This window comes from Meleagris gallopavo, unplaced genomic scaffold (assembly GCF_905368555.1).
Source record: "Meleagris gallopavo unplaced genomic scaffold, MGAL_WU_HG_1.1 scaffold_12, whole genome shotgun sequence".
NCBI lineage: Eukaryota > Metazoa > Chordata > Aves > Galliformes > Phasianidae > Meleagris > Meleagris gallopavo.
In genome coordinates this window covers 1-23084 of record NW_028147026.1, presented here as the reverse complement: position 1 = coordinate 23084, position 23084 = coordinate 1, and the positions used below count along the sequence as shown (strand labels likewise).

Genomic DNA, 23084 nt, shown 5'->3' with positions numbered 1-23084 from the left:
GTCACCTGGGGTCATCCTGTGGGGTCACCTGGGGTCATCGTGTGGGGTCACCTGGGGTCATCGTGTGGGGGCATATGGGGTATGGGGTCATGGGGTCACCTGGGGTCATATGGGGGCATATGGGGGCATATGGGGGTGTTTGGGGTCATCCATATGGGGTCATCATGTGGGGTCACCTGGGGTCATCCTGTGGGGTCACCTGGGGTCATCATGTGGGGTCACCTGGGGTCATCGTGTGGGGTCACCTGGGGTCATATGGGGGCATATGGGGGTGTTTGGGGTCATTGGGGTCATCCTGTGGGGTCACATGGGGTCATCGTGTGGGGTCACCTGGGGTCATCGTGTGCGGTCAGCTGGGGTCATATGGGGTCATAGGGGGTATGGGGTCATCATGTGGGGTCACCTGGGGTCATCGAGTGGGGTCAGCTGGGGTCATATGGGGGTGTTTGGGGTCATCCATATGGGGTCATCATGTGGGGTCACCTGGGGTCATTTGGGGTCATTACTTGGGGTCATATGGGGTCACCTGGGGTCATCGTGTGGGGTCACCTGGGGTCATCATGTGGGGTTACCTGGGGTCATCGTGTGGGGTCACCTGGGGTCGTGTGGGGTCACCTGGGGTCATATGGGGGCATATGGGGTCATATGGGGGTGTTTGGGGTCATCCATATGGGGTCATCATGTGGGGTCACCTGGGGTCATTGTGTGGGGTCACATGGGGTCATCGTGTGAGGTCACCTGGGGTCATCGTGTGGGGTCACCTGGGGTCATCATGTGGGGTCACCTGGGGTCATATGGGGGTGTTTGGGGTCATCCATATGGGGTCATCATGTGGGGTCACCTGGGGTCATTTGGGGTCATTACTTGGGGTCATATGGGGTCACCTGGGGTCATAATGTGGGGTCACCTGGGGTCATATGGGGGCATATGGGGTCATATGGGGGTGTTTGGGGTCATCCGTATGGGGTCATCATGTGGGGTCACCTGGGGTCATTTGGGGTCATTACTTGGGGTCATATGGGGTCACCTGGGGTCATCATGTGGGGTCACCTGGGGTTATTTGGGGTCATCATGTGGGGTCACCTGGGGTCATCATGTGGGGTCACCTGGGGTCATATGGGGGCATGTGGGGGTATGGGGTCATCATGTGGGGTCACCTGGGGTCATATGGGGTCATATGGGGTCATATGGGGGTGTTTGGGGTCATCCGTATGGGGTCATCATTTTGGGGTCACCTGTGGTCATTTGGGGTCATTACTTGGGGTCATATGGGGTCATCCGTATGGGGTCATCATGTGGAGTCACCTGGGAGTCATCATTTTGGGGTCATTTAGGGTCATATGGGGTCATATGGGGGTATGGGATCATCATGTGGGGTCACCTGGGGTCATCATGTGGGGTCACCTGGGGTCATTTGGGGTCATATGGGGGTGTTTGGGGTCATCCGTATGGGGTCATCCTGTGGGGTCACCTGGGGTCGTATGGGGTCATATGGGGGTGTTTGGGGTCATCATGTGGGGTCATGGGGTCATCATTTTGGAGTCATTTAGGGTCATACTGGGGGCATACGGGGGCATGGGGTCATCATGTGGGGTCACCTGGGGTCATTTGAGGTCATTACTTGGGGTCATTTGGGGTCATTTGGGGTCATATGGGGGTGTTTTGGGGTCATCCATATGGGGTCATCATGTGGGGTCACTTGGGGTCATATGGGGTCATTATTTGGGATCTTTTTGGGCCCAAAATCGGGGCCTGATTTGGGTTCTATTTGGGGCTATTTTGGGATCATGATTTGGGGTCTTTGGGGCCATTTTGGGGTCATGATTTGGGGTCTATTTGGGGTCATTTGGGGTCATGATTTGGGATCATTTGGGGCCCAAAATCGGGGCCACGATTTGGGTTCTATTTGGGGCCATTTTGGGGTCACGATTTGGGGTCTCTCTGGGATCATCATTTGGGGTCTATTTGGGGTCTATTAGGGGGTCATTGGGGCCATGATTTGGGGTCTATTTGGGGTCTATTTGGAGGTCATGTGGGGTCTTTTTGGGGCCATAATTGGGGTCAGCTCAGCATCACTTCCATTTGGAGCTCAGCAACGCCGGGATCAGCGCAGCCAGCTTCATTGTGAGCACGGGATCCCAAATGGGGGTGGGGGGACGGGGGGGGATATGGGGACACTGTGGGGTCCTATGGGGTCTCTACGGGGTCCCTATGGGATTTCTATGGGTCTCTGTGGGGGGGTATGGGGGATATGGGGACCCTGTGGGGTCCTATGGGGTCTCTACGGGGTCCCTATTGGTCTCTACGGGGTCCCTATGGGATTTCTATGGGTCTCTGTGGGGGGGATGGGGGATATGGGGACCCTGTGGGGTCCTATGGGGTCTCTACGGGGTCCCTATGGGATTTCTATGGGTCTCTGTGGGGGGGATGGGGGATATGGGGACGCTGTGGGTCCTATGGGGTCTCTATGGGGTCCCTATGGGATTTCTATGGGTCTCTGTGGGGGCGTATGGGGGATATGGGGACTCTGTGGGGTCCTATGGGGTCTCTATTGGTCTCTGTGGGGTCCTATGAGTCTCTATGGGTCCCTGTGGGGTCTCTATGGGTCCTTATGGGTCCCATGTGGTCTCTATGGGGCCCTATGGGATTTCTATGGGTCTCTGTAGTGGGGTATGGGGGATATGGGGTCCTGTGGGGTCTATGGGGTCTCTATGGGGTCCCATATGGGTCTCTACGGGGTCCCTATGGGATTTCTATGGGTCTCTGTGGGGTGGGTATGGGGGAAGGGGTCTAGGGTCTGTGGGGTCCTATGGGTTCTACGGGGTCCCATGGGTTAGGGTCTCTTGGGGTCCCAATGGGATCTACGGGTTCTATGGGGTCCCTATGGGTTCTATGGGTCTCTGGGGTCCCATGGGATCTAGGGTCTCTGGGGTCCTGTATGGGTTGGGGTCCCGTGGGGTCCTATGGGTCTTACGGGGTCCCTATGGGATTTCTATGGGTCTCTGTGGGGAGTACTGGGGGTTATGGGGTCCCTATGGGGTTCTATGGGTCCCTACGGGGTCCTATGGGATTTCTATGGGTTCTGTGGGGGGTATGGGGGATTATGGACCCTGTGGGGTCCTATGGGGTCTCTCGGGTCCTATGGGATTTCTATGGGTCTCTGTGGGGTCGGGATGGGGATATGGGTCTGTGGGTCCTATGGGGTCTCTACGGGGTCCCTAATGGGATTCTATGGGTCTCTGTGGGGGGTGCGGAATGGGGATTATGGGGTCCCTATGGGGTCTATGGGGTCTCTACGGGTCCCTATGGGATTTCTAGGGGTCTCTGATGGGGGATAGGGGGATTATGGGGTCCCTGTGGGTCTATGGGGTCTCTATGGGGTCCTATGGGATTTCTATGGGTCTCTGTGGGGGTTGTATGGATATGGGTCCTATGGGGTCCTTGGGTCTATGGGGTCTCTATGGGTCCCTATGGGATTTCTATGGGTTCTGTGGGGGCGATGGGGATATGGGTCCTGTGGGTCCTGTGGGGTCGGTGGGGGCTCTATGGGTTTGTAGGGGGTCTGTAGGGTCTGTATGGGGTTTGTAGGGTCGGTGGGGCTGTATGGGGTTTGTAGGTCTCTATGGGTTTGTAGGGTCAGTGGGGCTGTATGGGGTCTGGATGGGGTCTGTGGGGTCGGTGGGGGCTCTATGGGTTTGTAGGGGGTCTGTAGGGTCTGTGTGGGGTTTGTGGGGTCTGTAGGGTCTGTATGGGGTCTGTAGGGTCTGTATGGGGTTTTGGGGTCTGTGTGGGGTTTGTGGGGTCTCTATGGGTTTGTAGGGTCATGGGGCTGTATGGGGTCTGTAGGGTCGGTGGGGGCTCTACGGGGTTTGTAGGGGTCTGTAGGGTCTGTATGGGGTTTGTAGGGTCATGGGGCTGTATGGGGTCTGGATGGGGTCGTGGGGTCTGTATGGGGTTTGTAGGGGGTCTGTAGGGTCAGTGGGGGCTGTATGGGTCTGATGGGTTTTGTAGGGTCTGTATGGGGTCTGTAAGGTCTGTATGGGGTCTGTGTGGGGTCTGTAGGTCGGTGGGGCTGTATGGGGTTTGTAGGGTCAGTGGGGCTGTATGGGGTCTGGATGGGGTTTGTGGGGTCTGGATGGGTTTGTAGGGTCTGTATGGGGTTTGGGGTCTGTAGGGTCTGTATGGGTCTGTAGGGTCTGTATGGGGTTTGTGTGGTCGGTGGGGGCTGTATGGGTTTGTAGGGTCTCTATGGGGTTTGTAGGGTCTCTATGGGTCTGTAGGGTTGTGGGGGGCTGTATGGGGTTTGTAAGGTCTCTGTGGGGTCTGTAGGTCAGTGGGGGCTGTATGGCTTTGTAGGGTCTGTATGGTTTGTAGGGTCAGTGGGCTGTGTGAGGATTAATGGGTCAGTGGGGGCTGTATGGGGTTTGTGGGTCTGTAGGGTCATGGGTGGGGCTGTATGGGGTCTGTAGGGTCGTTATAGGGTCAGTGGGGCGGAGGGTGTGTGGGCGGGGTCTGTGGGGTCGGTGGGGGGCTGTATGGGGTCTGTAGGGGGTCTGTAGGGTCTGTATGGGTTTGTGGGGTCTGTAGGGTCTGTATGGGTCTGTATGGGTCAGTGGGTCTGTAGGGTCCGTATGGGGTTTGTAGGGTCTGTATGGGGTTTGTGGGTCTGTAGGGTCTGTATGGGTCTGTATGGGGTCAGGGGGTCTGTAGGGTCCGTATGGGGTCTGTAGGGTCTGTATGGGGTTTGTGGGTCTGTAGGTCTGTATGGGTCTGTATGGGGTCTGTAGGGTCGGTGGGGCTCTATGGGTTTGTGGGGTCTCTATGGGTTTGTAGGGTCAGTGGGGCTGTATGGGGTTTGTAGGGTCTCTGTGCGGTCTGTAGGGTCTGTATGGGGTCTGTAGGGTCTCTATGGGGTCTGTGTGGGGTCTGTAGGTTCGGTGGGGGCTGTATGGGGTTTGTAGGGGTCTGTAGGGTCAGTGGGCTGTATGGGTCTGTATGGGGTTTGCAGGGTCTGTATGGGGTCTGTAGGGTCGGTGGGGGCTGTATGGGTCTGGATGGGGTTTGTGGGTCAGTGGGGGCTGTATGGGGTCTCTATGGGTCTGTATGGTCTCTGTGGGTCTGTAGGGTCTCTATGGGGTCTGTAGGGTCTCTATGGGTCTGTAGGGTCTGTATGGGGTCTGTAGGGTCTGTATGGGGTCTGTGTGGGGTCTGTAGGGTCGGTGGGGCTGTATGGGGTTTGTAGGGTCTCTGTGGGGTCTGTAGGGTCAGTGGGGGCTGTATGGGCTTTGTAGGGTCTGTATGGGGTTTGTAGGGTCAGTGGGGGCGGTATGGGATTTAATGGGGTCAGTGGGGCTGTATGGGGTTTGTGGGGTCTGGATGGGTTTGTGGGGTCTGTAGGGTCTGTATGGGGTCTGTAGGGTCGGTGGGGGGCGTATGGGGTCTGTAGGGTCGTTATAGGGTCAGTGGGGCGGAGGGGTGTGGCGGGTCTGTGGGGTCGTGGGGGCTCTATGGGTTTGTAGGGTCTGTATGGGGTCTGTAGGGTCTGTATGGGGTTTGTGGGTCGGTGGGTCTGTATGGGGTTTGTAGGGTCTCTATGGGGTTTGTAGGGTCTGTATGGGGTTTGTAGGGTCGGTGGGGGCTGTATGGGGTCTGTGGGGTCGGTGGGGGCTCTCTGGGGTTTGTAGGGGTCTGTAGGGTCTGTATGGGTTTGTAGGGTCGGCGGGGCTGTATGGGGTCTGTAGGGTCTGTATGGGTTTGTGGGGTCTGTATGGGGTCTGTATGGGGTTTGTAGGGTCAGTGGGGGCTGTATGGGGTTTGTAGGGTCTGTGTGGGGTCTGTAGGGTTGGTGGGGGCTGTATGGGATTTAATGGGGTCAGTGGGGGCTGTATGGGGTCTGTGGGGTCTGTAGGGTCTGTATGGGGTCTGTAGGGTCGTTATAGGGTCAGTGGACGGAGGGGTGTGGCGGGTCTGTGGGGTCGGTAGGGGGCTCTATGGGGTTTGTAGGGGTCTGTAGGGTCTGTATGGGGTTTGTAGGGTCGGTGGGGTCTGTATGGGGTTTGTAGGGTCTGTATGGGGTTTGTAGGGTCTGTATGGGGTCTGTAGGGTCTGTATGGGGTCTGTAGGGTCTGTATGGGGTCTGTAGGGTCGATGGGGGCTGTATGGGGTTTGTAGGGGTCTGTAGGTCTGTATGGGGTTTGTGGGGTCTCTATGGGGTTTGTGGGTCTCTATGGGGTTTGTGGGGTCTCTATGGGGTTTGTGGGGTCTCTATGGGTTTGTAGGGTCAGTGGGGGCTGTATGGGGTCTGTAGGGTCGTTATAGGGTCAGTGGGGCGGAGGGGGTGTGGGCGGGGTCTGTGGGGTCGGTGGGGGCTCTATGGGGTTTGTAGGGGGTCTGTAGGGTCTGTATGGGGTTTGTGGGGTCTGTAGGGTCTGTGTGGGGTCTGTAGGGTCATGGGGGCTGTATGGGGTCTGTATGGGGTCTGTAGAGTCTCTATGGGGTTTGTAGGGTCAGTGGGGCTGTATGGGGTCTGTAGGGTCAGTGGGGGCTGTGTGGGTCTCTATGGGGTTTGTAGGGTCTGTGTGGGTTTGTAGGGTCTCTGTGGGGTTTGTAGGGTCTGTGTGGGTTTGTAGGGTCTGTATGGGGTTTGTAGGGTCTGTATGGGGTCTGTGTGGGGTCTGTAGGTCGGTGGGGGCTGTATGGGGTTTGTAGGGGTCTGTAGGGTCAGTGGGGGCTGTATGGGGTCTGTAGGGTCTGTATGGGGCTTGTGGGGTCGGTGGGGGCTGTATGGGGTTTGTAGGGTCTCTATGGGGTTTGTAGGGTCTGTATGGGGTTTGTAGGGTCAGTGGGGGCTCTATGGGTTTGTGGGGTCTGTATGGGGTTTGTAGGGTCTGTATGGGGTTTGTAGGGGTCTGTAGGGTCATGGGGGCTGTGTGGGGTCTGTATGGGGTTTGTAGGGTCTCTATGGGTCTGTAGGGTCTGTATGGGGTCTGTGTGGGGTCTGTAGGGTCGGTGGGGGCTGTATGGGGTCAGTGGGGGCTGTATGGGTCTGTAGGGTCGGTGGGGTTGTATGGGGTTTGTATGGGTCTGTAGGGTCTGTATGGGTTTGTAGGGTCGGTGGGGGCTGTATGGGGTTTGTAGGGTGTCTGTAGGGTCTGTAGGGTCAGTGGGGGCTGTATGGGGTCTGTGTGGGGTCTGTATGGGGTCTGTATGGGGTCAGTGGATCTGTAGGGTCTGTATGCGGTTTGTAGGGTCTGTATGGGGTCTGTAGGGTCGGTGGGGGTCTGTATGGGGTCTGTAGGGTCAGTGGGGTCTGTAAGGTCAATAGAAGCCAATGGGAGTCAATGGAAATGAATGGGAGCCAATAGAAATGAATGGGAGCCAATGGAATCAATGGGAGCCAATGGAATCAATGGGAGCCCATGGAAATGAATGGGAGCCCATGGAAATGAATGGGAGCCCATGGAAATGAATGGGAGCCCATAGAAATGAATGGGAGCCCATAGAAATGAATGGGAGCCCATAGAAATGAATGGAATCAATGGAATCAATGGGAGCCAATGGAAATGAATGGGAGCCAATGGAAATGAATGGGAGACAATGGAATCAATGGGACTCAATGGAATCAATGGGAGCCAATGGAATCAATGGGAGTCAATGGGACTCCATAGAAATGAATGGGACTCCATAGGAATGAATGGGACTCAATAGAAATGAATGGGAGCCCATAGAAATGAATGGGAGCCCATAGAAATGAATGGGAGCCAATGGAATCAATGGGAGTCAATGGGAGTCAATAGAAATGAATGGGAGCCAATGGAATGAATGGGAGCCAATAGAAATGAATGGGACTCAATAGAAATGAATGGGACTCAATAGAAATGAATGGGACTCAATGGAAATGAATGGGAGCCAATGGAAATGAATGGGACTCCATAGAAATGAATGGGAGCCAATAGAAATGAATGGGAGCCAATGGGAGTCAATAGAAATGAATGGGACTCCATAGAAATGAATGGGAGCCCATAGAAATGAATGGGAGCCCATAGAAATGAATGGGAGCCAATGGGAGCCAATGGGAGCCAATAGAAATGAATGGGACTCAATGGAAATGAATGGGAGCCAATGGAAATGAATGGGAGCCAATAGAAATGAATGGGAGCCAATGGAATCAATGGGAGCCCATAGAAATGAATGGGAGCCCATAGAAATGAATGGGAGCCCATAGAAATGAATGGGACTCAATAGAAATGAATGGGAGCCAATGGAAATGAATGGGAGCCCATAGAAATGAATGGGAGCAATGGAAATGAATGGGAGCCAATGGAAATGAATGGAGCCAATGGAAATGAATGGGAGACAATGGAATCAATGGGACTCAATGGAATCAATGGGAGCCAATGGAATCAATGGGAGTCAATGGAATCAATGGGAGTCAATGGAATCAGTGGGAACCAATGGAATCAGTGGGAACCAATGGAATCAATGGGAGTCAATGGAATCAATGGGACTCAATGGAATCAATGGGACTCAATGGAATCAATGGGAGCCAATGGAATCAATGGGAGCCAATGGAAATGAATGGGACTCCATAGAGATGAATGGGAGTCAATGGAAATGAATGGGAGCCAATGGAATCAATGGGACTCAATGGAATCAATGGAATCAATGGGACTCAATAGAAATGAATGGGAGCCATAGAAATGAATGGGAGCCCATAGAAATGAATGGCGCCCATAGAAATGAATGGGAGCCCATAGAAATGAATGGGAGCCATGAATGAATGGGAGCCAATGGAAGAATGGGACTCAATAGGAATGAATGGGAGCCCATAGAAATGAATGGGAGCCCATAGAAATGAATGGGACTCAATAGAAATGAATGGGAGCCAATAGAAATGAATGGGAGCCCATAGAAATGAATGGGAGCCAATGAAATGAATGGGAGCCAATGAAATGAATGGGAGTCAATGGAATCAATGGGAGTCAATGGAATCATGGGAACCAATGGAATCAATGGGAGCCAATGGAATCAATGGGAGTCAATGGAATATGGGACTCCATAGAATCAATGGGACTCAATGGAATGAATGGGAGCCAATGGAATCAATGGGAGCCAATGGAAATGAATGGGACCCATAGAAATGAATGGGAGCCCATGGAAATGAATGGGAGCCAATGGAATCAATGGGACCAATGGAATCAATGAATGGACCAATAGAAATGAATGGGAGCCCATAGAAATGAATGGACCATAGAATGAATGGGAGCCAATAGAAATGAATGGGACCAATAGAAATGAATGGAGCCAATGAGCAATACCAATAGAAATGAATGGAGCCAATAGAAATGAATGGGAGCCAATGGAATGAATGGGACTCCATAGAAATGAATGGGAGCCAATAGAAATGAATGGGAGCCAATGGGATCAATGGGACCAATGAAATGAATGGGACTCCATAGAAATGAATGGGAGCCCATAGAAATGAATGGGAGCCCATAGAAATGAATGGGAGTCAATGGAATCAATGGGAGCCAATGGAAATGAATGGGAGCCAATGGAAATGAATGGGAGCCAATGGAATCAATGGGACTCAATGGAATCAATGGGAGCCAATGGAATCAATGGAGTCAATGGACTCCATAGAAATGAATGGGACTCCATAGAAATGAATGGGAGCCCATAGAAATGAATGGGAGCCAATGAATCAATGAATGGGAGCTCATAGAAATGAATGGGAGCCATAGAAATGAATGGGAGCCAATAGAATGAATGGGAGCCAATAGGAATCAATGGGAGCTCAATAGAAATGAATGGGAGTCAATGGAAATGAATGGGAGCCAATGAAATGAATGGGAATGAAGGCCAATAGAAATGAATGGGAGCCAATGGATCAATGGGAGCAATGGAATCCATGAATGAATGGGACCATAGAATCAATGGGAGCCAATGGAATCAATGGGAGCCAATGGAACCAATGGGAGCCAATAGAAATGAATGGGACTCAATGGAAATGAATGGGAGCCAATGGAAATGAATGGGAGCCAATAGAAATGAATGGGAGCCAATGGAATCAATGGGAGCCCATAGAAATGAATGGGAGCCCATAGAAATGAATGGGAGCCCATAGAAATGAATGGGATCAATAGAAATGAATGGGAGCCAATGGAAATGAATGGGAGCCAATAGAAATGAATGGGAGCCAATGGAATCAATGGGAGCCAATGGAATCAATGGGAGTCAATGGAATCAATGGGAGTCAATGGAATCAGTGGAACCAATGGAATCAGTGGGAACCAATGGAATCAATGGGAGTCAATGGAATCAATGGGACTCAATGGAATCAAGGGGACTCAATGGAATCAATGGGAGCCAATGGAAATCAATGGGAGCCAATGGAAATGAATGGGACTCCATAGAGATGAATGGGAGTCAATGAAATGAATGGGAGCCAATGGAATCAATGGGACTCAAGGGAATCAATGGAATCAATGGGACTCAATAGAAATGAATGGGACCATAGAAATGAATGGGAGCCCATAGAAATGAATGGGCCCATAGAAATGAATGGGACCCATAGAAATGAATGGGAGCCCATAGAAATGAATGGGAGCCAATGGGAGCCAATGGGACTCAATAGGAATGAATGGGAGCCCATAGAAATGAATGGGAGCCCATAGAAATGAATGGGAGCCCATAGAAATGAATGGGAGCCAACGGGATCCTCATCCCCCCCCCCCCCCCCCCCCCAGCCTTAATTAATTCCCGTTAATTACCCCATTTGCCTAATTAACGCCTCCTCACCTTGCACTCCTCATCCAGCAGCTCCAGGAGGCCCAATTTGCCCTCAATTAAATCGATGCAGCCTTGATTGTCGACGTAACGAACGAGGTTCCAAGCCACGCCCTCGCGGAGGTATTCCTCTTGTTCCAATTTGAATACATGCTAATGAGGGGGGGGGGGGGGCGCTGGGTTGAGCGTATGCAAACGAAGGGGGCGGGGCCCGGGGGAGGGGAGAGGGGGGCGGGGCCTCACCGCGTTGAACTGCTGCTGGAGCTTCTCGTTTGCATAATTAATGCACAGCTGCTCGAAGCCGTTGGTGGCGAAGGTCTCGAAGCTGCGGGGTTGGGGGGGGGGGGGGGGGGGGGTTTAATGGGGGATTTGTGGGGGATTTGTGGGGTTTTAGGGGGCCTATTGGGTTCTATGGGGGATTGATGGGGTTTTGGATTGGGGGATTTATGGGGTTTTATGGGGGTCTATGGGTCCTATTGGGTTCTATGGAGGCCCATTGGTTCTATGGGGTTCAATGGGTTCATGGGTTCTATGGGGTCCTATGGGTTCAATGGGGTTCAATGGGTTCAATGGGGTCCTATGGGTCTATGGGTCTATGGGGTCTATGGGGTCCTATTGGGTTCTATGGGGCCTATTGGGTTATGGGTCTATGGGTCTATGGGGCCCTATGGGTTCTATGGGCCTCTTTGGTCTATGGGGTCCTATTGGGTTCTATGGGGCCTATTGGGTTCTATGGGGCCCATTGGGTCCTATTGGGTTCTATGGGGGCCCATTGGGTCTATTGGGTTCTATGGGGCCATTGGGGTTTAATGGGGATTTGTGGGGTTTTTGGGGCCTTGGTCTAGGGGGTCTTGGGGTTTATGGGGATGGGTCATGGGGTTTTATGGGGATTTATGGGTTTTATGGGGTCTATGGGGCCTATGGGTTCTATGGGGTCCTATGGGGTCTATGGGTCCTATTGGGTTCTATGGGTCCTATTGGGTTCTATGGGGCCCTATTGGGTTCTATGGGGCCTATTGGGTTCTATGGGGTCCTTGGGTTCTATGGGGTCCTATTGGGTTCTATGGGGCCCTATTGGGTTCTATGGGGTCCTATTGGGTTCTATGGGGGCCTATTGGGTTCTATGGGGCCCATTGGGTTCTATGGGGTCCTATTGGGTTCTATGGGTCCTATTGGGTTCTATGGGGTCCTATTGGGTTCTATGGGCCCTATTGGGTTCTATGGGGCCCTATTGGGTTCTATGGGGCCCTATTGGGTTCTATGGGGTCCTATTGGGTTCTATGGGGCCCTATTGGGTTCTATGGGGCCCTATTGGGTTCTATGGGGCCCTATTGGGTTCTATGGGGCCCTATTGGGTTCTATGGGGCCTATTGGGTTCTATGGGGGCCCATTGGGTTCTATGGGGCCCTATTGGGTTCTATGGGGCCCTATTGGGTTCTATGGGGCCCTATTGGGTTCTATGGGGTCCTATTGGGTTCTATGGGTGCCCATTGGGGTTTAATGGGGGATTTGTGGGGGATTTGTGGGGTTTTAGGGGGGCCTGTGGGGTTCTATGGGGGCCTATGGGGTTCCATGGGGGATTGGTGGGGTTTTATGGGGTTTATGGGGTTTTTATGGGGGATTTATGGGGTTATTTATGGGGTCTGTGGGGGCTCATTGGCTTCTATGGGGCCCATTGGCTTCTATGGGGTCCTATTGGGTTCTATGGGGTCCTATTGGGTTCTATGGGGTCCTATTGGGTTCTATGGGGTCCTATTGGGTTCTATGGGGCCTATTGGGTTCTATGGGGTCCTATTGGGTTCTATGGGGTCCTATTGGGTTCTATGGGGTCCTATTGGGTTCTATGGGGTCCTATTGGGTTCTATGGGGTCCTATTGGGTTCTATGGGGTCCTATTGGGTTCTATGGGGTTCTATGGGGTTTTACGGGGTTCTATGGGGTTCTATGGGGTTCTATGGGTTTTATGGGGTTCTATGGGGTTCTATGGGGTTTTAGGGGGCCTCTTGGGTTCTATGGGGTTCTATGGGGGATTTATGGGTCTGTGGGTCCTATGGGGGATCTATGGGGTCCTGTTGGATTCTATGGGTTCTATGGGGTCCTATTGGGTTTAATGGGGATTTATGGGGTTTAATGGGGTTTAATGGGGCCTGTGGGTTCCATGGGTCCTATTGGATTCTATGGGGTCCTATTGGGTTCTATGGGGTTCTAGGGGGGATTTATGGGGTTCTATGGGGTCCTATTGGGTCCTATGGGGTTCTATGGGGATTTATGGGGTTTATGGGCTCTATGGGGTCCAATGGGGAATTTATTGGGGTTCTATGGGATTCTATGGGCTTCTATGGGCCCCTATGGGTCCTATGGGGTCCTATTGGGTTCTATGGGGATTTATGGGGTTTTATGGGGCCTATTGGGTTCTATGGGGGATTTATGGGGCCTATTGTGTTCTATTTGGGATTTATGGGGTTCTGTGGGGTCCTATGGGGTTCTGTGGGGTCCTATGGGGTTCTATGGGGCTGTAGGAGGGCCTATTTGGGTTCTATGGGGTTCTATGGGGTTTTATGGGGTCCTATGGGGTTTTATTGGGTCCTATTGGGTTCTATGGGGTTTTATGGGTTTATTGGTCCTATGGGGTTCTGTTGGGTCCTATTGGGTTCTATGGGGTCCTATGGGGTTTATGGGTCCTATTGTGTTCTATTGGAATTTATGGGGTTCTGTGGGGTCCTATGGGGTTCTGTGGGGTCCTATGTGGTTCTATGGGGATTTGTGGGTTCCTGTGGGGCCTATGGGGTTCTAAGGGGTCCTATTGGGTTCTTTGGATCCTATGGGTTTTGTGGGTCCTCTTGGGTCCTATGGGGTCCTATGGGGTCCTATGGGGTCCTATGGGGTCTTATGGGGTTTATGGGCTCCTATGGGGTCCTATGGGGTCTTATAGGATTTCTTGGGTCCTATGGGGTCCTATGGGGTCCTATGGGGTCCTATGGGTCTTATGGGTTCCTATTGGGTCTTATGGATTTCTGGGGTTCTATGGGGTCTTATGGGTCCTAATGGGTTTATGGGGTCTTATGGGTCTTATGGGGTCCTATGGGTTCCTATGGGGTCTTATGGGATTTATGGGGTCCTGTGGGGTTCCTATTGGATCCTTATGGGATTTCTTGGGGTCCTATGGGCTTCTATGGGGTCTTATGGGGTCTTATGGGGTCCTATGGATTCTTATGGGATTTATGGGGTCCTATGGGGTCCTATTGGGGTCTTATGGGTTTTATGGACTCCTATGGGGTTTTATGGACTCCTATGGGGTTTTTATGGGATTTATGGGGTTTTATGGGATTATGGGTTTTATGGGTCCTATGGGGTTTATGGGTCCTATGGGATCTTATGGGGTTTTATGGGATCTTATGGGGTTTTATGGATCCTATGGGCTTTTATGGGATCTTATGGGGTGCCCCGTTGAGGATTTGCAGGGGGTCCTGTGGGGTCCTGTGGGGTCCTATGGGGTCCTAGTAGGGGTTTCTTATGGGGTCCTATGGGGTCTTATGGGGTCCTATGGGTCTTAGGGGTCCTATGGGGTCCTATGGGTCCTATGGGTTCCTATGGGGTCTTATGGGGTCCTATGGGGTCTTATGGGTTTATGGGGTCTTATGGGTCTATGGGGTCTTATGGGTTCCTATGGGTCTTATGGGTCCTATGGGGTCTTATGGGTCCTTGTGGTCTTATGGGGTCCTATGGGTTTCTATGGGGTCCTATGGGTTTCTATGGGGTCTTATGGGTTCCTATGGGGTCTTATAGGGTCCTATGGGGTTTATGGGTCCTATGGGTCCTATGGGGTCCTGTGGGGTCCTGTGGGGTCCTGTGGGGTCCTATGGGGTCTTATGGGGTCCTGTGGGGTCCTATGGGGTCTTATGGGGTCCTATGGGGTCTTATGGGTGTCCTATGGGGTCTTATGGGTGTCTATGGGGTCTTATGGGTTCCTATGGGGTCTTATGGGTTCCTATGGGGTCTTATGGGTTCTATGGGTCCTATGGGGTTTATGAGGTCCTATGGGGTTTATGGGGTCTTATGGGTCCTGGGGGGCTTTATGGGGTCCTATGGGCTTCTATGGGATCTATGGGGTCTTATGGTTTAGGGGTCTGTTCGGTTTATGGGGTCCTATGGGGTCTTATGGGCTCCTATGGGTTCCTATGGGTTCCTATGGGGTCTTATGGGTTCCTATGGGGTCTTATGGGTTCCTATGGGGTCTTATGGGTTCCTATGGGGTCCTATGGGTTCCTATGGGGTTTTCTGGGATCTTATGGGGTTTTTTCCGTACCCATAAATATCCAGGACCCCGATGAAGCGCTGCCGTCTCTCCCCCCCCCCCTTCAGCGCCCCGTTGAGGATTTGCAGGGGGTCCTGTGGGGTCCTGTGGGGTCCTGTGGGGTCCTATTGGGTTCTATGGGGTCTTATGGGGTCTGAGGGGGTTTATGGGGTCTTATGGGTGTCTATGGGGTCTTATGGGTTTCTATGGGGTCCTATGGGGTCTTATGGGGTCTTATGGGGTCCTATTGGGTTTATGGACTCCTGTTGGGTCCTATTGGGTCTTATGGGGTTTATGGGCTCCTATGGGGTCCTATTGGGCTTATGGGTTCCTATGGGTTTCTATGGGTTCTTATGGAGTCCTATTGGGTTTATGGGGTCTTATGGGGTCCTATGGGGTCCTATTGGGTTTATGGGGTCTTATGGGGTCCTATTGGGTTTATGGGGTCTTATGGGGTCTTATGGGTTCTATGGGGTCTTATGGGGTCCTATGGGGTCTTATGTGTTCTTATGGGGTTTATTCGGTCCTATGGGTTCCTATGGGTTTATGGGGTCCTATGGGTTCTTATGGGGTTTATTCGGTCCTATGGGGTCTTATGGGTTCCTATGGGGTCTTATGGGGTCTTATGGGGTTTATGGGGTCCTATGTGGTCCTATGGGGTCTTATGGGTTCCTATGGGGTCTTATGGGTTCTTATGGAGTCCTATTGGGTTTATGGGTTCCTATGGGTTCCTATGGGGTCCTATGGGGTCCTATGGGTTCCTATGGGGTCTTATGGGGTCCTATGGAGTCCTATGGGGTCTTATGGGTTTTATGGACTCCTATGGGGTTTTATGGGATCTTATGGGGTTTTATGGGATCTTATGGGGTTTTATGGGATCTTATGGGGTTTTATGGGATCTTATGGGGTTTTATGGACTCCTATGGGGTTTTATGGGATCTTATGGGGTTTTCTGGGATCTTATGGGGTTTTATGGGATCTTATGGGGTTTTATGGGATCTTATGGGGTTTCTGGGGTCCTATGGGGTTTATCGGGTCCTAGTGGATCTTATGGGTTCCTATGGGGTCTTATGGGGTCCTATTGGGTTTATGGAGTCCTATGGGGTCTTATGGGATTTCTGGGGTCCTATGGGCTTCTATGGGGTCTTATGGGGTTTATGGGCTCCTATGGGTTCCTATGGGTTCCTATGGGGTCTTATGGGGTCCTATGGGGTTTATGGGTTCTTATTGGCTCCTATGGGGTTTTCTGGGATCTTATGGGGTTTTTTCCGTACCCATAAATATCCAGGACCCCGATGAAGCGCTGCCGTCTCTCCCCCCCCCCCTTCAGCGCCCCGTTGACCATTTCCACCAGTCGCCGGAAGAGGCGCCCGTACAAAAATTTGGCCCAAGCGTTTCGACATTGGGAGGCTTGGGCGGCGGCCATCTTGGTTTCGCACACTTCCGGTCCCGCCCTCAAGAGCCGGTGGCTCAGCCAATGGGAGGCCGGCTTGGGTTGGAGGGCCAGGAGGGCGCAGAAGTGGGTCAGGTGGGGTCGTCGGCCTGCTTGGGGGGGGGGGGGGGGGTTAATTAAGGGGTAATTAAGGGGGTAATTAAGGGTTGGGGTAATTGAGGGGTTGGGGGTTAATTAAGGGGTTGGGGGGTGATGGAGGGGTTTTGGGGGTAATTAAGGGAGTTTGGGGGTAATTAAGGGGGGTAATTGAGGGGTTGGGGGTAATAAGGGGGTCTGGGGTTAATTAAGGGGTTGGGGTTAATTAAGGGGGTAATTAAGTGGGGGTTAATTAGGGGGGGGGTAATTAAGGGGGTTGGGTGATGGAGGGGGTTGGGGTAATTAAGGGGTTTGGGGTAATTAAGGGGGTAATTGAGGGGGTGGGGGTAATTAAGGGGGTTGGGGGTTAATTAAGGGGTTGGGGGTTAATTAATGGGGGGGGTAATTAAGGTTGGGGGTATGAGGGGGTTGGGGTATTAAGGGGGGGGGTGATGGAGGGGTTGGGTAATTAAGGGGGTTGGGGGTTAATTAAGGAGTTGGGGGTTAATTAAGGGGGGGTTTATTAAGGGGGGTAATTTGGGGGGTATAGGGGGTTGGGGTAATTAAGGGGTTGGGGGTAATGGGGGGGTTGGGTATAGGTTGGTAATTAAGGGTTGGGTAATTAGGGGTAATTAAGGTTGGGGTAATTAGGGGTTGGGGTTAATTAAGTGGGGGGGTTAGGGTATTAGGGGGATAAGGGGGTGGTGGGGGTTGGGGTTATGGGGGGGGGGGTAAGGGGTTGGGGGTTAATTAAGTGGGGGGTAATTAAGGGGTAATTAAGGGTTGGGGGTTAATTGAGGGGGTTGGGGGTTAATTAAGGGGGTTGGGGGTGATGGAGGGGGTTTGGGGGTAATAAGGGGTTGGGGTAATTAAGGGGGTTGGGGGTAATTAAGGGGTTGGGGGTTAATTAAGGGGGGGTAATTGGTGGTAATTAAGGGGTTGGGGGTTAATTAAGGGGTTGGGGGTAATTAAGGGGGTTGGGGGTGATGGAGGGGTTTGGGGGTAATTAAGGGGTTTGGGTAATTGGGGTAATTAAGGGGGTTGGGGGTAATTAAGGGGTTGTGGGGAATTAGGTGGGGGTTAATTAAGGGTTGGGGTAATTAAGGAGTTGGGGGTTAATTAGGGGTTGGGGGTTAATTAAGGGGGTTGGGGGTGATGGAGGGGGTTTGAGGGGTAATTAAGGGGTTTGGGGGTAATTAATGAGGGTAATTGAGGGGTTGGGGGTAATTAATGGGTTGGGGGGTTAATTAAGGATTTGGGGGGTTAATTAAGGGGTGAATTAATGAGTTGGGGTTAATTGAGGGGTTGGGGTTAATTAAGGGGTTGGGGGTGATGGAGGGGGTTTGAGGGGTAATTAAGGGGTTTGGGGTAATTAAGGGGGTAATTGAGGGGTTGGGGGTAATTAATGGTTGGGGTTAATTAAGGAGTTGGGGGTTAATTAAGGGGTAATTAAGGAGTTGGGGTTAATTGAGGGGTTGGGGTTAATTAAGGGGTTGGGGTGATGGAGGGGTTTGAGGGTAATTAAGGGGGTTTGGGGTAATTAAGGGGGTAATTGAGGGGGGGGTAATGAAGGGGGGGGTTAATTAAGGTGTTGGGGGGTTAATTAAGGGGGTAATTAAGGAGTTGGGGGTTAATTGAGGGGGTTGGGGGTTAATTAAGGGGGTTGGGGGGTGATGGAGGGGGTTTGAGGGGTAATTAAGGGGGTTTGGGGGTAATTAAGGGGGTAATTGAGGGGTTGGGGGTAATGAAGGGGGTCTGGGGGTTAATTAAGGGGTTGGGGGGTTAATTAAGGGGGTAATTAAGGAGTTGGGGGTTAATTGAGGGGTTGGGGGTTAATTAAGGGGGTTGGGGGTGATGGAGGGGGTTTGAGGGGTAATTAAGGGGTTGGGAGGTAATTAACGAGGGTGATTGAGGGAGTTGGGGTAATTAAGGGGTTTGGGGGTTAATTAAGGAGTTGGGGGGTTAATTAAGGGGGTAATTAAGGAGTTGGGGGTTAATTGAGGGGGTTGGGGGTTAATTAAGGGGGTTGGGGTGATGGAGGGGGTTTGAGGGTAATTAAGGGGGTTGGGAGGTAATTAACGAGGGTATTGAGGGGTTGGGGGTAATTAAGGGTTTGGGGGTTAATTAAGGGGTTGAGGGGTTAATTAAGGGTTGGGGTTAATTAAGGGGGTTGGGGGATGGAGGCGTTGGCGGTGATGGAGGGGGTTGGGGGTAATTAAGGGGGTTTGGGGGTTAATTAAGGGGTTGAGGGGTTAATTAAGGGGTTGGAGGGTTAATTAAGGGGTCGGGTGGTAATTAAGGGGTTGGGGGTTAATTAAGGGGTTGGGGGCGGTGGGGGGCGGTTGGCGGGTAATTAAGGGGGTTTGGGGGTAATTAAGGGGGGTGATGGAGGGGGTTGGGGGTAATTAAGGGGTCTGGGGTTAATTAAGGAGTTGGGGGGTAATTAAGGGGGTAATTAAGGAGTTGGGGGTTAATTGAGGGGGTTGGGGGTTAATTAAGGGGTTGGGGGTGATGGAGGGGGTTTGAGGGGTAATTAAGGGGTTTGGGGGTAATTAAGGGGGTAATTGAGGGAGTTGGGGGTAATTAAGGGGGTTGAGGGTTAATTAAGGGGTTGGGGGTTAATTAAGGGAGTTGGGGGTTAATTAAGGGGTTGGGGTGATGGAGGGGGTGATTAAGTGGAGGGTAATTAACGGGGTTTGGGGTAATTAAGGGCGTTGGGAGGTAATTAATGAGGGTAATTGAGGGAGGTTGGGGGTAATTAAGGGGGGTTGGGGGTAATTAAGGGAAGTGGAAGGAAAAGGGGAAGTGGAAGCGAGAGGGGAAGCGGGACAGGAAGTGGAAGTGGAAGCGGAGAGAGGGAAGTGGAGAGGAACAGGAATGAAGTGAGGAAGAGGAAGGAGGGAAGTGAGTAAGAGAGAGGAAGTGGGAAGAGGAATGGAAGGAAGCGTACGAGAGGGAAGCGGACAGAAGTGGAAGAGGAAGGGAAGTGAGGGGAAGAAGTGGGAAGAGGAAGAAGAGAAGTGGGAAGGAAGAAGGAAGGAAGGAAAAGGGAAGTGAAAGCAAGGGAAACGGAAGCGAGAGGGGAAGGGGGACAGGAAGTGGGAGGAAGAGAAGAGGAAGTGAGGGGAAGAGGAAGGGAAGGAAGGGAAGAAGAGGAAGAAGGAGGAAGCGGAAGGAGGAAGAAGGGAAGAAAGGGAAGAGGACAGGGGAAGAGGAAGGGAAGAGGAAGGGAAGCGAAGGAAGGGAAGGGAGAAGGAAAGGTGAGGAAAAGAAGGAAGAGGAGGAAGGGAAGGAAGGGGAGGAAGAGGAAGGAAGTGAGAAGGGAAGGGAAGGAAGAGGAAGAGGAAGGGAAGAGGAAGAGAAAGGAAGTGAAAGCAAAGGGGAAGCGGAAGCGAGAGGGAAGCGGGACAGGAAGTGGAAAGAAAAGGGAATGAAAGAGAAGGGAAGGAGGAAGGAGGACAGAAGGGAGGAAGAGAGGAGGAGGAAGAGGAAGAGAGAGAAGGAAAAGGGAACGGAAGCAGAGGGAAGGGACAGGAAGTGGGAAGAGAGAGGAAGTGAGAGGGAAGAGAAGAAGGAAGGAAGGGAAGAGGAAGAGAAGGAAGAAAGGGAGCGGAAGCGAAGGAAGCGGGACAGGAAGTGGAAGAGGAAGCGGGACAGGAAGTGGAAGAGGAAGAGGAAGTGGACATACGGAAACGCTGCTGGCGTCGCCGTCCCCTTCGGGCCTGATTTCCACGTTGCCCAAATGCAAGATGGCCGCCAAGAGGCGAAAAATGGCGGCCTGCTGAGTTTCCGGAACTCCTGTGAGAACATGGCGGCCTTTCTGTACCTCCATAAGGCGCAACTCTATGGTTGTGGAGGACTTCTGGGTTATGGGGAGGTCAAAATGGAGTCCTCCAAGCGGTGAGTGGACGTTCTATCCCCCCAAAATGCACAACTCTATGGTTGTGGAGGACTTCCGGGTTATGGGGAGGTCAAAATGGAGTCCTCCAAGCGGTGAGTGGGCACTCTATCCCCCCAAAATGCGCAACTCTATGGTTGTGGAGGACCTCCAGGGATGCGGAGCTCAATGGTGAGTCCTCCAAGCGGAGAAGAGCCATTCTATCCCCCCACAATGCGCAACTCTATGGTTGTGGAGGACCTGCAGGGATGCGGAGCTCAATGGTGAGTCCTCCAAGCGGTGAGTGGACGTTCTGTCCCCCCAAAATGCACAACTCTATGGTTGTGGAGGACTTCTGGGTTATGGGGAGCTCAATGGTGAGTCCTCCAAGCAGAGAAGAGCCATTCTATCCCCCCACGACACGCAACTCTATGGTTGTGGAGGACTTCCGGGTATGGGGAGCTCAATGGTGAGTCCTCCAAGCAGAAAAGAGCCATTCTATCCCCCCCCGACACGCAACTCTATGGTTGTGGAGGACTTCCGGGTTATGGGGAGCACAAAATGGAGTCCTCCAAGCGGTGAGTGGGCACTCTATCCCCCCAAAGTGCGCAACTCTATGGTTGTGGAGGACTTCCGGGTTATGGGGAGCTCAAAATGGAGTCCTCCAAGCGGTGAGTGGGCATTCTATCCCCCCAAAATGCGCAACTCTATGGTTGTGGAGGACTTCCGGGTTATGGGGAGCTCAATGGTGAGTCCTCCAAGCGGAGAAGAGCCGTTCTATCCCCCCAAAATGCGCAACTCTATGGTTGTGGAGGACTTCCGGGTTTGGGGAGGTCAAAATGGAGTCCTCCAAGCGGTGAGTGGGCACTCTATCCCCCCACAATGCGCAACTCTATGGTTGTGGAGGACTTCCGGGTTATGGGGAGCTCAATGGTGAGTCCTCCAAGAGGAGAAGAGCCATTCTATCCCCCCCTGGGGAGCAACTCTATGGTTGTGGAGGACCTCCAGGGATGCGGAGCTCAATGGTGAGTCCTCCAAGCGGTGAGTGGACGTTCTGTCCCCCCAAAATGCGCAACTCTATGGTTGTGGAGGACTTCCGGGTTATGGGGAGCTCAATGGTGAGTCCTCCAAGCGGTGAGTGGACGTTCTATCCCCCCAAAACGCGGAACTCTATGGTTGTGGAGGACTTCCGGGTTATGGGGAGCACAAAATGGAGTCCTCCAAGCGGTGAGTGGACGTTCTATCCCCCCAAAATGCGCAACTCTATGGTTGTGGAGGACTTCCGGGTTATGGGGAGGTCAAAATGGAGTCCTCCAAGCGGTGAGTGGGCACTCTATCCCCCAAAATGCGCAACTCTATGGTTGTGGAGGACCTCCAGGGATGCGGAGCTCAATGGTGAGTCCTCCAAGCGGAGAAGAGCCATTCTATCCCCCCACAATGCGCAACTCTATGGTTGTGGAGGACCTGCAGGGATGCGGAGCTCAATGGTGAGTCCTCCAAGCGGTGAGTGGACGTTCTGTCCCCCCAAAATGCACAACTCTATGGTTGTGGAGGACTTCTGGGTTATGGGGAGCTCAATGGTGAGTCCTCCAAGCGGTGAGTGGACGTTCTATCCCCCCACAATGCGCAACTCTATGGTTGTGGAGGACCTCCAGGGATGTGGAGCTCAATGGTGAGTCCTCCAAGCAGAGAACAGCCATTCTATCCCCCCAAAATGCACAACTCTATGGTTGTGGAGGACTTCTGGGTTATGGGGAGCTCAATGGTGAGTCCTCCAAGAGGAGAAGAGCCATTCTATCCCCCCCGACATGCAACTCTATGGTTGTGAGGACCTCCAGGGATGTGGAGCTCAATGGTGAGTCCTCCAAGCGGTGAGTGGACGTTCTATCCCCCCACAATGCGCAACTCTATGGTTGTGGAGGACTTCTAGGCATGGGGAGCTCAATGGTGAGTCCTCCAAGCGGTGAGTGGACGTTCTATCTCCCCCTGGGGAGCAACTCTATGGTTGTGGAGGACTTCCGGGTATGGGGAGCTCAAAATGGAGTCCTCCAAGCGGTGAGTGGGCACTCTATCCCCCCAAATGCGCAACTCTATGGTTGTGGAGGACTTCCGGGTTTGGGGAGCACAAAATGGAGTCCTCCAAGCGGTGAGTGGACACTCTGTCCCCCAAAATGCACAACTCTATGGTTGTGGAGGACTTCCGGGTTATGGGGAGCTCAATGGTGAGTCCTCCAAGCGCAGAAGAGCCATTCTATCCCCCCACAACGCGCAACTCTATGGTTGTGGAGGACTTCTAGGTATGGGGAGCTCAAAATGGAGTCCTCCAAGCGGTGAGTGGACACTCTATCCCCCACAATGCGCAACTCTATGGTTGTGGAGGACCTCCAGGGATGCGGAGCTCAATGGTGAGTCCTCCAAGCGGTGAGTGGACGTTCTATCCCCCAAAATGCGCAACTCTATGGTTGTGGAGGACTTCCGGGTTATGGGGAGCTCAATGGTGAGTCCTCCAAGCGGTGAGTGGACACTCTATCCCCCCAAAATGTGCAACTCTATGGTTGTGGAGGACTTCTAGGTATGGGGAGCTCAATGGTGAGTCCT

At 52.7% G+C, this 23084-nt stretch overlaps 1 protein-coding gene across 3 annotated transcripts; it reads right to left on the bottom strand.

The window, feature by feature from the left end:
* Window positions 1-10747: 10747 nt before the first annotated feature.
* LOC146541941 (uncharacterized) lies at window positions 10748-20727 on the bottom strand. 3 transcript variants are annotated; one of them, XM_085215258.1, is made up of 4 exons: window positions 20298-20720; window positions 16356-16626; window positions 11032-11113; window positions 10748-10941 (listed from the first exon to the last, which is right to left on the bottom strand). In XM_085215258.1, exons 2-4 carry the CDS (start codon window positions 16505-16507, stop codon window positions 10786-10788), a joined length of 390 nt encoding a protein of 129 aa, XP_085071384.1. In that variant the 5' UTR covers window positions 16508-16626; window positions 20298-20720; the 3' UTR covers window positions 10748-10785. The 3 variants fall into 3 exon arrangements, with proteins under 3 accessions (XP_085071384.1, XP_085071383.1, XP_085071386.1); XM_085215257.1 differs by having other exon boundaries at window positions 16356-16623; XM_085215260.1 differs by lacking the exon at window positions 16356-16626 and having other exon boundaries at window positions 20298-20727.
* Between the last annotated feature and the right edge of the window lie 2357 nt (window positions 20728-23084).